Raw genomic sequence first — 13,261 nt, forward strand, 5'->3', positions numbered from 1 at the left:
AGCCGGTGCCGCTGACAATCAACAGCGCAGGGAATGTTGTTGGTGTGCTGGGAGCAGTGGCACTGACAGCAGCTGGCTTTGTCTGTGCTGGGGCCTGGTCGCTTGGGTGCCTCTTCCTGATTCAAAATGTCGGGGATTTATTGGGAAAACTGAAATCTGTGTGTTTCAGGTGAGTGAATCTCTGCCCTGGTTGTTGCTGGTGGTGTTTTCTAGCCAGCAAAGGAGGTGAAGCACCAAATAGTGGGGTCCCTCTTTCCTAGCAGGTGGGGCTTCCCTCTGGGTGACAGACCCCCTGGGCTGTCCCTGTGCCCACCACAGCCACGGACACCAGTGACCCAGGCGAGGCTGGTACCATCTTCACACAGCTTTACCCTGGGGGGAAGGAGTCCCCCGACTTCTGGGGTCCTCCTGCCAGCTGCTGAAAAAACCACGGGGTGTTCTGTGGAGGTAACTCCTGTCACTGCGAAGGGCAGAGCTCGGGGAGCTCCCTGGGCCCTGCAGAGGGCTGGGCTGTTCTGTGCCACCAGGTGCTGTACAGCCTGGGTGAGCTTTGAGGAGGGGACAGGAGCCTCTGGTGGCACGTGCCTGAGCTGGGGCAGGTGTGCCTTTCCCTGCCTGCCATGTCCCCCGGGCAGAGTGAGGTGTCTCTTTGCCAGCTGCCTGGAGGTTTGCTGACTTTTGGGGGGGGTTTCCCCTCTGCTTACATTTCCACTTCTGGAAAATGTTTAGATTCTCATCCCACAAATTTTATTAAATTATTCTCTATTTTTTTTCAGTTGGATTCCTTTTCAGGGAGTCAGCCTGCTCTGGGAAATCCATCCCAGGCTCAACATTAAGATTTCAGTTAGGGGATAATTTGAATTACTGTTCAAACAGAACCCTTGGAAAGAAACGGAGCTCTTTTGTTTCTGTTGGCTGGACTGAATCTGTTAAATGCAATTTAGATTGTCACGATAAGAAAAACATTCTTTGCCATCCTTTCAGAATGAGATGGATGCTTTGATAGTCGGTTTTGAGGGCTTGCTGGAGGAGAATCTCTGCTCAGCATTTGCTGGAAGTGCCGTGAGCTGGAGGGGAGCTCTGCCGAGGAGGACAGCTTTGTCAGCTCGTGGATACCAGCGAGCGTTCCTAACCTTTGTCACTCTGTAAAGCTTTAACCTCGTCATGAAAGTTCCCGATAGCAGCTGGGAGGATTGTTCTGCAGCCAATCAAACGGGCTGGGGGTTTGTTAGCCTCAGTTAAATAAGCAAGGACTGATATTTTGGCCTTCTCTTCAGAGGAGCCGCTTGCCGGAACGGAGCGGCGCTGCCTCTGGAGCCCAGCACTCTGTGTTTCCAAAAAGCTCGTGTAGATTAGGGGCTTCTTATCCTCCCCGAGCCACCCATGTCTTGCCATTCAGGTGAGGACATCGGGGTGGGTCGTGCAGGACTGCATTACCTGTCAGGAAGTGCCTCTAGAACAGAGGGGGAGCAGCCCGGGCTCTGTCGGGCGTTTCAGCTGGGGCATCAGTGGCTCCATTCATCAGCCTCCATCTGTTGCCTTTCTTGGTGCTCTTCACCTGGATCTGTGATTTCAGAGCTCCGTGTTGCCACCTGGGTCTTTGGGTATTTGCTGGCGTGGGTGACATCATCTGCCACGCTCAGCATTGCTTCTGGCCACCCCCAGACGTGTGCTGAACTCTCCGGAGCGTTTCAGTTTCACTTCACCACACTTAGTCCTTAAAATTGCTTTCAGCTTGAGCTCAGTGCTAACCTCAAAGACGTAAGGTGGTGAGGCAGTGTTTATTTTCCTAAAATAATCTCTTGGATGTGTCTTTGTTCACTTTGATGAAGAGAAAATTCCAAGAAATGGGATCTGCTGGTGCTCAGTCCCGGAGCAGGTGCTGGCGCAGGAGGGAGCAGCCCCTGGCCTGAGTTGGGGTTTGGACTTGTTGCAACCAACAGGGGCAGTTTGGGGGTACAGTGAGTACCAGGTTACTCTAAGGGTTTTTTTTCCCACGGAACAACTATTCTGAAAACTGAGAAGGGAAATGAATGTGAGTCTTTTCACACTGAGCTGTTCCCAGTTCTGCTTTCTGCTTCCAGCTGTAGTCTGCTAAGATTAATGAAAGAGAGAAAACTCCACTGCTGTGTAGATTAAATCAGTTGTGTGAGGGAGATTTTGAATCCCCAAGAGGGCTTTGCAAAAACCGTGATCTTTGTTTTGTCTTCTCTCATGATTGTCTTGAACCCCTCCAGCATTGGGAGGCTTTTTGCCGTTGAATTTGGGCTTTTCCTTTCTGCATCTAGCTTTGGACCTAGGTGTGACCTTGGCAGAGGAATAATCTCTAAAGCTACTGCAACTGCTTCCTTATCCTGCTCTGTGTTTGAGGCCTGGTAGTAAGCCACTCCTTCACTTGGGGATCCAGGAGGCTGAAATGTTGAACTTCCTCATTTTTGAGATGGGAGCTGGGAGTAACGGCTCTCGCCTTTCAGTCCCAGGAGATGGGGTGAGTGGAGATGGGGTGAGTGGAGATGGGCTCCTGTTCAGTGTTAGGAGGGACCTCTTTGGGGGAAACCATAATTGGGAGCTTTTGGGAAGAGAATTCTTGCAAAAGGGGAGTTTCTGTGTGGGTGTGGAAGGAGTTTGATAGTGGTGGAGTGAGGGCTGTTACGAGGTTTATCCTCTGTGCTGTGGCTGGATTGTTGGACCCGTTACCCACATGAGCTTCTGAGCAGCTCTGGAGAGGGGACTTGGAGGGCATCATCCTTTGCTGTAGAAATCTGTGTGTTTGTCAGGCTCCAGGTTGGAACCCAGCACTTTCTCTTGTTGCTGTTTACCCTCTCCCTCTGATTGTGTTCCTTGTTTCCTGGTCTCAAAGGGAGACGATCCTGTTCCCCTCTCCCAGCAGGCTGTGGTGATGTTTATGTTTGTCTTGGCACTTCAAAACCTTTAATCTCCTCGGTTACAGGTTTAAGGAAATTCTTAGTGTACGTTGATGGGTATGAGGTGTAGGGAGACTCACGGGGAGTTGGGGTAGTGCTCAGGTAAGTTGAGGAGGGATCCTGGTGTGTCGGAGGGGATGCTTGGTTAGCCTAGATGTCACTAATTCCATAAGCCGTTAGTTTCTTCTCCTTGAAATATGTTTTTTTACCTTCCTTTCTAGGAAGGGGTCTGGAGGAGGGAAAATTTCCCTTTCTGGTGAAAGGGGCCTGGAGCATTATGACAGTCAAGTCTTTAAAAGCTAATGAGTTCCCCGAGTCCTTGACGGCTAGCCGCTTCCTCCGCTGATGTTGTCGGATGTCAATAAAGAGAGGTTGAAGGCAACACTTCTCATGGAGGTAGAAATGAAATACTTGGAAAATACCAAGGATTTTCCTGTTTTAATTAATGAAAAATCATATAGGTGCTTAATAGCTGGTTAGACACTTGAGATGTGGAACTCTAGAAAATCACTAAATTCACCTGTCTTGTCTGGTTTGACTTCTAAAGCATCTTTGGATTGTTTTTTCCTAACAAAAGCATTCTGGTCTCTTCAGCAGGTAACATCGAAAGGTGCTGGCTTAAACCCTAATGCAAAAGTGTGGCAAGAGGTGCCCCAGGGGAGTGGCGAGGCCGTGCCACCGACCAATGGCGCCGAGCACTCGTGGCAAGAAGCGGCGGCGGCGCAGGGGACTCAGACCGAGGGTGAGGTGGCACCTGGGGGACTCGTGCCAAGGGCTCCAACGTAGCCCTGAGGGTCCTCTGCAAGAGTTCAGCAGCGAGAAGCAGCCTCTGCTGTGTGGAACCAGCTGTGGTTTTAGGGGTTCAGGACTGTCCAGAGCAGGTGGCAGGAGCCAAGGGGCCCGGTGATGACTTGAGTAACGCGCTAAGAGGGAATCAGGATGCTGCGTGTGCAGAAATGAGTTCATTGCTGCACTGTAGTAGCCACTTGACCCTGTGAACAGGAAGATAAGATCTGAGGGCCACCTGCCATCCTGGTAGATTGCTGAGGTGCTGCTAAGAGCTCCTTGGTGGTAGCATTTGGAGTGGAGTAGAAACTGCAAGGCATCTATGGTTAGCTGCATTCCATTTCAGTCCTCCTTTTCCATCCTCAGCACATGGTCAATCCTATCATCCAGGAGTGAATATTGAAAAGTTTTAACCCTCCTGATTTGCCTTAGAGTTGATACAAAGCTACCTGTATAGCTGAGGTTACCCAAAATATGGCAGAGGTCTGTTAATTACGAAGCAGAAGATTCCCTGGAAAAAGTTAGGGATAAAGAAGGGAGGATTCAGTTTGTGTGGTCCTGTCAAAAGTTTCTGGTGGGTCAGCAGAAGTGAAGAGAGGGTGCTGAGTTTGTGCATTGGCTGAGAGAAACTCGTTTGTCTCTTGCTAACAAAGTGAGGCAGTCGTGGCAGCATTGGGCAGTTTTCCCCAGTGTGGTGGTTTTGCTTTGAAGCAGTTTCTGATGTAAGCAGTTGAAGAGTGTCTCTGCTCAAAGTGTGTTTTCTGTGGACTCACAGTGAACGTGGGAAAGATCTAGCAGAGCAGTTGATGTTGGGGGAACAGTCTCCTTTACCTGACAGTTGGATTAAGGTGAATTTGTGCTCGGTTCCATCTCGAGGAGCTGGGTGGGGACTTGGCCAAGGGGCCCTGAACAAGTGAGTGGCCCATTTCAGTGACATTCCTCTGGGTTTTGTAAGTCACTGGATGCTCCCGAGTCCTTTATATAAACAAGAATCGTGTAATGTGTGGAGGTGTTGTAACCTATTTCAGTGCTTTTTCTAGGAACCTTGTTTAAATATTTTAATTTTCAGTGGGTAAGTCTGTTTTTGAGATCCTCTGCCACTTTTGGGGGGGGTCTTACAGCATCATGATTCCATTCCTTACTTATCCTTGAGACCCTTGTGCAGAGCTTTCTGAAGCTGGAGAGATGGGAAGTGCCAACACAAAGTAGATGCTGGAAGTCTTAAACACAGACAAAGTCTAGATGCTTCCAGCTACCACTTTCTTGAGTATTTGTTTTAATGTTGGCAGCCAAAATTTTTCAAGTGGAAAGCACTCTGAAGCTTATAGTGGTTTTTCTTTTGATGGTGTGTTCTCTTGCCAGGTAACATAGAGATTTCTGAGGATAGCTGCAAGCAATATGAAGTGATGTATTCCCCGTCTTGTGAAGCCACAAGGAATGGCACAGGAGTTGATGAAGCATCTGCAAATGGAATTGTTCTGGCAACTGAAGATCTTGGGTACCAAATCTATGAAGTGTCTGGTGAGTATTCAAGTTAGATGGCACTGACAGGGTCTGTAATCCTCTGAACTCTGCTGCAGTTACTGTGTGACTGAGGAGCAACTTTGAAACGTTCTGTGTGTGTTGAGGAAGATCCAAGCCAGCCATAGCACTTGGCCAAGGAGTGAAAACCAAGGGGTTCAGGTCATGCTGAGAACGTGTAGCATGATGGTCTTTAGGTGTGTCTCAGGTGACATTCTCCTCTCAGTCTTACTCAGAAGGATTCATTCTTGTACAATGAAACGTGTTCTTGTGTTGTGTTCCTGCTGTGAGACTGATGGTGACTGTGGTGACTTCTAGGTGAAGGCAGCTCCACTGTGTCCACAGAAGACATTAGAGAATGTTTGAAAAAACAACTTGAATTCTGCTTCTCACGGTACAGTACCTTTCATTCCACTTTGTATAAACACTTTAATAAAGGTATTGACAGACTTTTTCCTTTTTTGGCTTGATATGTGATGACATCTTCTCAGAAATGTTAACTGTGAGTGAGAGAGTTGGTTGAGATACAAACAAGACTGGCTCAAGTGCTGCAGCAACCCTGTGGTACCTTCAGCTGTGTCAGTCCTGTCCAGGCAGCCGTGTGCTGCAGCAGGACAGGGCAGAGCTGCTGTGCTTCAGTCAGGAGGCCTGGAGATGGCTCAGCTGAGTGTCACCAGGAGAGGTCTCTTTGGCAAGATGCTTTTTGCAGGCCAGCCTCCAGAGCACTGTAACTTTAACGAAGGTTTTACATTCCCTTCTGTTTTGTGTTGATCTGCCAGGATTTTCTTCCAGGAGAGGAAATCTGAGTACGTTTTGTTTAGAGTTGGCTGTGACTGGTGTTGGTGGATATTTAAGCCTGCAGTTAACCTGTTATTTTAAGGCTTGTGTAAGTAAGATTCAGGAGTTTTATAAAATAGTGAACTTATGTCTTTTTAGTGAGAATCTCTCAAAGGATCTCTACTTGATGTCTCAAATGGATAGTGATCAGTTTGTTCCCATATGGACAATTGCCAACATGGAAGGTATTAAGAAGCTGACAACAGATATGGACCTTATTCTGGAAGTGCTGAGATGTAAGTCTGGGGTGTGTGGTGTCTGTGTTAGAACAGAGAATCCTTCCTTGCTTTAGGCAAAAGGATCAGTCTCTTAGCTGGTTAAGGCACATTGTTCTGGTAAAGGGTGAAAGGAACCTTGTTTTGCAGAGAGGGCTGAATAAGTGACTGCTCCAGGCTTGTGAGTTCCAGTTGTGCTTCATAATAATCTGCCTAAATGTGCCCCAGTAAGAGGCTGCTCTCAGATATTGCTAGCAGTGAAAGTTTCCCTCTAGGAGTAAACCAGCATTCAAGAAATCTGGTTTCTTAAGCAGTCTGTTAGTTCTTTGTTGCAAGTTGGGTCCTGGCGTCTGGAAAGGCTGAGATGTTTTGCAGTGGACAATGTCCAATATTAAGCCAGCTCTTGTGTTTTCATTTTAGCTTCTCCTATGGTACAAGTGGATGAGAGAGGGGAGAAAGTAAGACCAAACCACAAACGATGTATTATCATCCTCCGTGAGATCCCGGAGACAACACCGATAGAGGTAGGTCCATAGAAAAGAGAAAAGCCTGCTGGTGTTTTTGGAAGGTATCTTCAGCAGTGGTTCTTGCAGCAACAGGAAGTGTTGCATAAAAGGTTAACTGTATTTAATTTGATTAAAGGTGTTTTTTTTTTTTTCTGTAACCTATGAGTGATTTTTGCTGCCTGGGTATATTGTCCAAGAACACATACAACAAATTGTTGTCCTTGTTGTCCCTTCCTGTTATTTACTAAGGTCTTAAAATGCTTTCAAGTAAACATTTTTCCTCCAAAAATTGAGCTAGCTAGGCTTTTCTGGAAGGAATGTCTTTCCTGATCCCAAAATAAAACCAGTCCAGGGCATGGCTTGGAACTCGGGCTGAGTTTTTGTCACAGCAGTAACTTTACTTGAAGTCAGACGGTTATTTTGGCAGCAAGAAATGTTACTAAACATTTCTCATTCATTGTGACCCAGTGTGAGCTGAGCTCATTATGCTCAGAGAAGGGAGGATAATAAAATTCCTACTGATATTTGGCTAAGAGAATGATTTAGTTCTTTGTTTTTTTGAAGTTGTAACACAGGGTGTTTGTCTGCTAGCATTTTTAATTAGTTCTTTTAGTGCAAACACTGAGCAGCTGCTTTGCTTTCTCTTCAAAATCTGATTATTGCAAAGCTGTCAGGTTACCTTGATTTAGAAATGTTTCTTAGAATCATTCTTGTGTCGATGACTCTCCTGATCTGAAGCCATGTTTTTGCTACCTCTTTTCTATAGAAATATCTCCAGTTCTACACTGCTCTTGTTTCTCCTATCAGGCAGCCCTGCTACTTTTTCTTTGGGGAGCTCAGTAGGCTGGGCTAGGGTTCTTGGGTTCAGAACCAGGCCAAGGATAATTTGGTGTGTGGCAGAGCTGTCAAGGGAACCAGAGAACATCCCTGGTCAAGAGAAAATTGCAGCTGAGGAGCTGGGGTGTAAACTTCTGGTTTAGCTCCAAGCTGTGACTGGAACACTAGATCCCCTTTAACTGCCTGACTTCTCTCCCCTAGGAGGTAAAGGCTCTGTTTAAAAATGAGAACTGCCCCAAGGTGATAAGCTGTGAGTTTGCTCACAACAACAACTGGTACGTTACATTCCAGTCGGACACGGATGCGCAGCAGGTAAGGCTGCCCTCAGCTGCTCCTGCCCCCTCAGAGCTGCTGGGGATACCCCCCCTGCCCCAGAGAACTGCACGTGTGCTTCCTGCAGCTAAAATTGTTTATCTGCTGATCCCCTTTGTGTTATTTTAAGAGGTTATTGGCAAATTCTTGGTAATAGGGGAAAAAAAAGTTGAGTGATTACAGGGTTATAATTTCCTTGTCCCTCACCTCTGTATTCAGCCATAACCAACATCTCATATCCTGCATTTAGAGTGTTAATGAATTTAGGTGGGTTAACAGGAAAGCACAGTGCTACACATTAACAATAAATTGTGTAAAATCCTTTAGGAGGTAGAATTTTATCAATTTAATCAGTGTAATATTAATTTTTTTGTATCTGCAGGCATTTAAATACTTAAGGGAAGAAGTGAAAACCTTTCAGGGCAAGCCAGTAATGGTAAGGCTGTTTCATGGGAGGTTTCTGTTTGAGTTGTGTTGTTTCTGTTGGAGTGCCAGCAGTGTGCATTTTGGGAGGGGAACTCAGGAATTGGCACTGGGAAAGTTTGGAACCCTTGCTCTGTAGGCACTTAACTTGAATGAGGTCATGGGTAGCTTTGCAAAATGACAGCTGAGTGGCTGCTGGTTCTTCACAGCGCTGCTTCCCATGAGGTGTGAAACACATTCATGTTTCCTCTTCCCTTCTCTGCTTTCCCCCAAATCTGGGTCTGCAGAACTCAGGGGGGGGATTTGGGCCATTGGAGTCTCTGGCCTGAGTTATCTGCTGTATATATGGGGCTGAAGCTCCTTGTGCAGTGCAAGGAGCATTCAGAATGGGAGCCTGGGCTGTAGAAGGCAGAGTCTGTCTCTAAACTGGCCATTCTGTAGCTAAAGCAGCATGTCCCCTGCCCTTAGCATGCTGTAAGAGGGTAATCTGGATTGATTTTTATCAGCCTACTTCCTCTTCACATCCCTTCTGTTTCCATTTTGGTAGGCGAGAAAGATTTCATGCTCTGCTTCTCCTTTCCTCCCAACTAATGTCTGTGATGTGATTTTGCAGGCAAGGATAAAAGCCATCAACACGTTTTTTGCTAAGAATGGTTACCGGGTAGTGGATTCCAGTGTCTATACTCAGCCAGTTCAAACACAAGCACAGTTTGCCTCACCACTGTTTATGCAGCCTGTATATAGTCCTCAGCAGTACTCTATTTACAGCATTGTGCCTCAGACGTGGTCTCCAAATCCTGCACCTTACTTTGAAACACCACTGGTAAGTAACAGCTGATGGGGATGAGGGGAGGCAGCTCAGAACATCAGGGGGCTTCTCAGCTGCAGGGCACAGGGGTTCCAGTCAGATCCCTCTGGTTTATGATACTTGATGTTAGTCGTGGGCCTGATGAGGCAGAACAGTTGTAGAGGCTGCATGTCCCATCACTCACTGCCAGGAAACTTTGGTGTGATGTTGTTACCTGGTATTACATTGTTCCTAGCATTACTGGAAGAGTCTTGTAGCCCTTCCAGAAGAGGAGGACCCTGATGCCAAGGTAGATGTGCAGACTGGTAACCTGGTGGGGTTTTTGCTCTAGTAGCATGTTTCCAACGTATGATGGCCCAGGGTAAAAGTACAGACTAGATGAATAACTGCTGAAGCTGATCTCATAAAACTGCAAACGTTTTCCTTTTCAGTTCAGCCATTGAGACTGTTCTGTCTGTTGCAGGCCCCCTTTCCTAACGGTGGATTTGTGAATGGCTTTAACACACCAGGATCATACAAAACAAATGCTGCTTCTTTGAGTATAGGTCGCCCATTCCATAGAAATCGGTAAGAAATCAGTGAGAACGTCGAGTGTGGAGATCCTGAAGTGTTCCTCACACTTGTAAAATGCCTTCTGAGGGGACTAGGCTGCTGGGTTTGGTGATGAGATACATATGACGTTTTCCAGCTTGATTTATGAAATAGAATTAAAATCACAGGCAGCAGTTTAAGATCCTAAAGTAATGGACGCGCGTGGTGGAGGGAGTGAAGGTAACCCCTCTAAAAGCCTCAGAGGAATTTCTGCAGACAAATAAATAGCTTCCTCTTAAGGTAATGCTTCTAATTATGTTTGTTATACGCAGATTATAAACTCCTGCAGCACAACCATAAGCTTTCCTGTTGTGCGATTAGTCCTGCAGAGAGCTGTTCAGTGTGTGGGGCTGAGAGCTGCCTGCCTTGACTTCTGCCTGCTAAAGCTCAGTGCTGAGTCTGCCACTCCAATTTATTTACTTTATCCCTATGTTTGCTGGTAACTGTAAGGACTCGGCTCACACATAAACACTGGGGAGGAGGAAACAGCACTGCGTTTGCTGGAACAGTTACTCTGGAGATACAATGGAGTCGTAATCTGGTTGTGTGGGTGGAAATTGTTTTATTTGTGAGCTCTTTTCACTGTGTTCAACTTGTGGCCTGGTAGCATGGAGATTGCTTTTGGTGCTGTTTGAGGACTGGGCTGACAGCTGCCGGTACCGTGAGCGGTTTCCCGATGCCGTTAAGGAGGTTTGTGGCTGTTGGCAGAAGGTGAACTTCAGATTTGGGTCTGCAGTGACTCAGCAGAGTCTTAGTGCAGGCTGTGAAACTGGTTCTGTGACTCCACTGGGCAGACGGGGCAGCTGGTGCAGGTACAGCTGCTCAGCTCCCAGCTAAGATCTTGTCATGAGGGGTGTTGGGTTTGTTTTTTTTCCATTTGCAGTAAACTGTGCCCAAACTTAAAGCCTGTAAAAGTCTCATGTATACAGATCTTCTCAGAAATACACATGCTGAAACTACAAGAATTGTGCATACTAAAATACTAACATCTTGACATGCCTACATGTTCACTGCTGCCTTGTAAATCACGTCTGTGTAATGCATAAGTTTTCAAAACTCTGCTGTTTGTGTTAAGACTCCAATTTGTAAAAGCGGTTGTGAAATTACAGCTCTAGGATCCAGTACCTACAGGTTCCGCTGGTCTCTCTGGGTTGTCTTATCTTTCCTGCCAGTCTTGCTCAGCCTTTGTGCTAGTACAAAGCTCTGGTTTTGTGGTAATAAATCTTTCCTGGTCTGGCAGCAGACGCTGGTTGTGCTCCAGCAGGATTCCTTTGCAAGCAGGACACTGTTGAGGTGACAGCCTGCAGGGTTCGGCCCAGTGATGATCAAGTATCGCGCTAAGAGAGAACTGGTCCACCAGTCGATTGTCTGGGCAGCCTGCACTTCATGCTTTTCCTCCTTTTTTCTTTCCTCACATCATCTCTCCTTCTCTCTGCCTTTTTTTTTTTTTTCCTTCTTTATTTTCCCTTGCCTTTTCTGCTTTGCTCTTCTGCCCAGACAAGATTGTGGCCTTCTCAATGACGGGTAAGATTATGAGATCTGAGGGCTGAATAATGACTTGAGAATCTATTTTTTGGAGTGAATGTGAAGTATGAAATGAATCTTTGTTCAGCCTGTCTTCTTTGAACAAGCTCTTCTGCAGTTCCAAGAGTTTAATCCAGCAGCTGCTTTTGGGTTTCTCTCCTAGCTCAGCAAACTTGATTTTTGTCATACAGGCAGTTAACAGTTAAGTATTGGATTTTTCTCTGTAGCTAAACATTTGTTTAAGCCTGTCATATTTATTTTGCCCTGATGTGTTGCAACATCCTTGTGGGAAGGGAAGATTGAGTCTCTGTACCAGAGAATCCTCAGTGCCAATAAATTGATTGGTTAAATTGGTGTTTGTATATCCAGTCATCTAAAAGGTAACTTAAAATGTCTTTGGTAAAGCAGATTAATTTGACCACTCAAAATTGAGCTATTAAAAGGTCATTTTTGTTCTGCTTTCTGATTACATATGAAAGCCACAAAACTTCCAGCTAATTGCAAGGCTATGGAGAAGTCCCTCAGGTAATGGTGGGGCTGAGGACGATGGCCGAGCAGAGGGAGGAAGCTGCTGCCACATCTACATCACTTAGTGCTGTTCTGATTCAGTGCTAACAAATGGCCACTTGTCACTCATTGAATCCTCCTGTTGAGTTTTCTCTTCCTCCCAACGTCAATTCCCTGGTGAACTGGGAGGGGGTGAGTTTGATGGAAGCTGGAAGGAAACTACCTCTTTGTTGGGCAGTCTAGGATCTGTGGCATCCACAGCATGCCTTGCCATATTCATTTAGCTTAGGGAAACCAAAAGCTGCATGATTTATGGTCTGTGAAAAGAAAGAACCCTTTTTCAGGCTGCTCCTTGAATACTCTGTAGGAGATCATGTGGTCAAGTTGACTTCTCTTCCAGACAAGAATCGTACTTTGGCTGGCAGTGGGAGAATTCCTTCTGATGGCGTGGAATGTTATCATGAGACTGCTTAAAATCAATAAGCATGCAAAATTCTCCTGTCGTTAAATTCTGAGATGTCCAGGATTAACCCAGGAGACAGAGCTGAAGCTTCTTGCCTCACTTGCTGAAGCCAGTTGGTGCTGCATGGAAAAAACAGTGAGGAGCAGAAGTGGAAAACAGTCTGAATGCTGCTCCAGAAACTGTTCTGATGTGGTAGCTCAGTTGTTCTGGGTAATTCTGCATTGAAGACCACGAGCCTTAAGTTGCAGAGCGTGCACAGCTGCATCTGTGTCCAGAGGAAATAGGGATTTAATGCAGAATAATCAATAACTGGGTAAAATGTCAGGGTGTCGAAACTGCAGAGTCCATGTGGTGGGTGTTTGGTAACAGGAGCAGGGAGACTGAGTCCTGGCTCTCCCAGCTCCTGGGGAGGTGGGCTCTCAGCCACCCCAGCCTTACCCTCCTGTCATCATCCACTCCTACCTTCTTGTTTCAGTTCAGTTTTCTGCTTGTGGTCAGTTCACTTTGTTCCTTAGGCTTGGCTTATTTCTCCAGATCACTTTCCAATACTCCACGCCCTGCAGGCCCAAATGAAGAATCTGTCTTTGGGTTCTTCTGGCTCTTCTGCCACCCTGAGCGTTTGGGGCTTTTTTTGTCACTTGAGGGTTTTTTGCTTGGTTGTTTTTTTTTTTTTTTCCTCCTTCTTGCTATCTGTTGGGCAGTGATCTCAACTTTTTTATCAAATGGCAACACTTGAGGTTGCAAGAAAACTATAACAAAAAAGAACAGATGGAGGTAGGGAAAAACATTTTTTTGTTTGTTTGTTTTGACCAGTGTAGGAAACAGCTTTGGAGTTTCAGTACCTACTGAGCTCCTCCTTTCTTGTCAGCTCCCAGTTAACTGTAGCTGGTGGTAGTTCTGTGCCTTGTCCTTGGAGCTGTGTGTTACCCAGGTGCTGCTCTGTCCCCCGCAGGGTGAAGCCCCATTTCCGACCGGCCGGCAGCTCTGAGCACGCTGCGGAGGGGCCG

The 13,261-nt window shown here is 46.4% G+C and overlaps 1 protein-coding gene across 1 annotated transcript; it reads left to right on the forward strand.

Annotated features, from left to right (window-relative positions):
- Positions 1 to 3,501: 3,501 nt before the first annotated feature.
- On the forward strand, positions 3,502 to 13,258 carry LARP4 (La ribonucleoprotein domain family, member 4; the record flags this gene model as incomplete). Its single annotated transcript, XM_008941706.1, has 10 exons — positions 3,502 to 3,666; positions 5,073 to 5,231; positions 5,550 to 5,625; positions 6,168 to 6,304; positions 6,704 to 6,807; positions 7,828 to 7,938; positions 8,321 to 8,374; positions 8,975 to 9,184; positions 9,633 to 9,736; positions 13,207 to 13,258. Coding segments are annotated over 10 exons (1,172 nt in total), but the record flags the coding sequence as incomplete, so codon positions are not given.
- Positions 13,259 to 13,261: the final 3 nt, after the last annotated feature.

The sequence above is a fragment of the Merops nubicus genome, unplaced genomic scaffold (genome assembly GCF_000691845.1).
Source record: "Merops nubicus isolate BGI_N331 unplaced genomic scaffold, ASM69184v1 scaffold9746, whole genome shotgun sequence".
NCBI classification, from domain to species: Eukaryota; Metazoa; Chordata; class Aves; order Coraciiformes; family Meropidae; genus Merops; species Merops nubicus.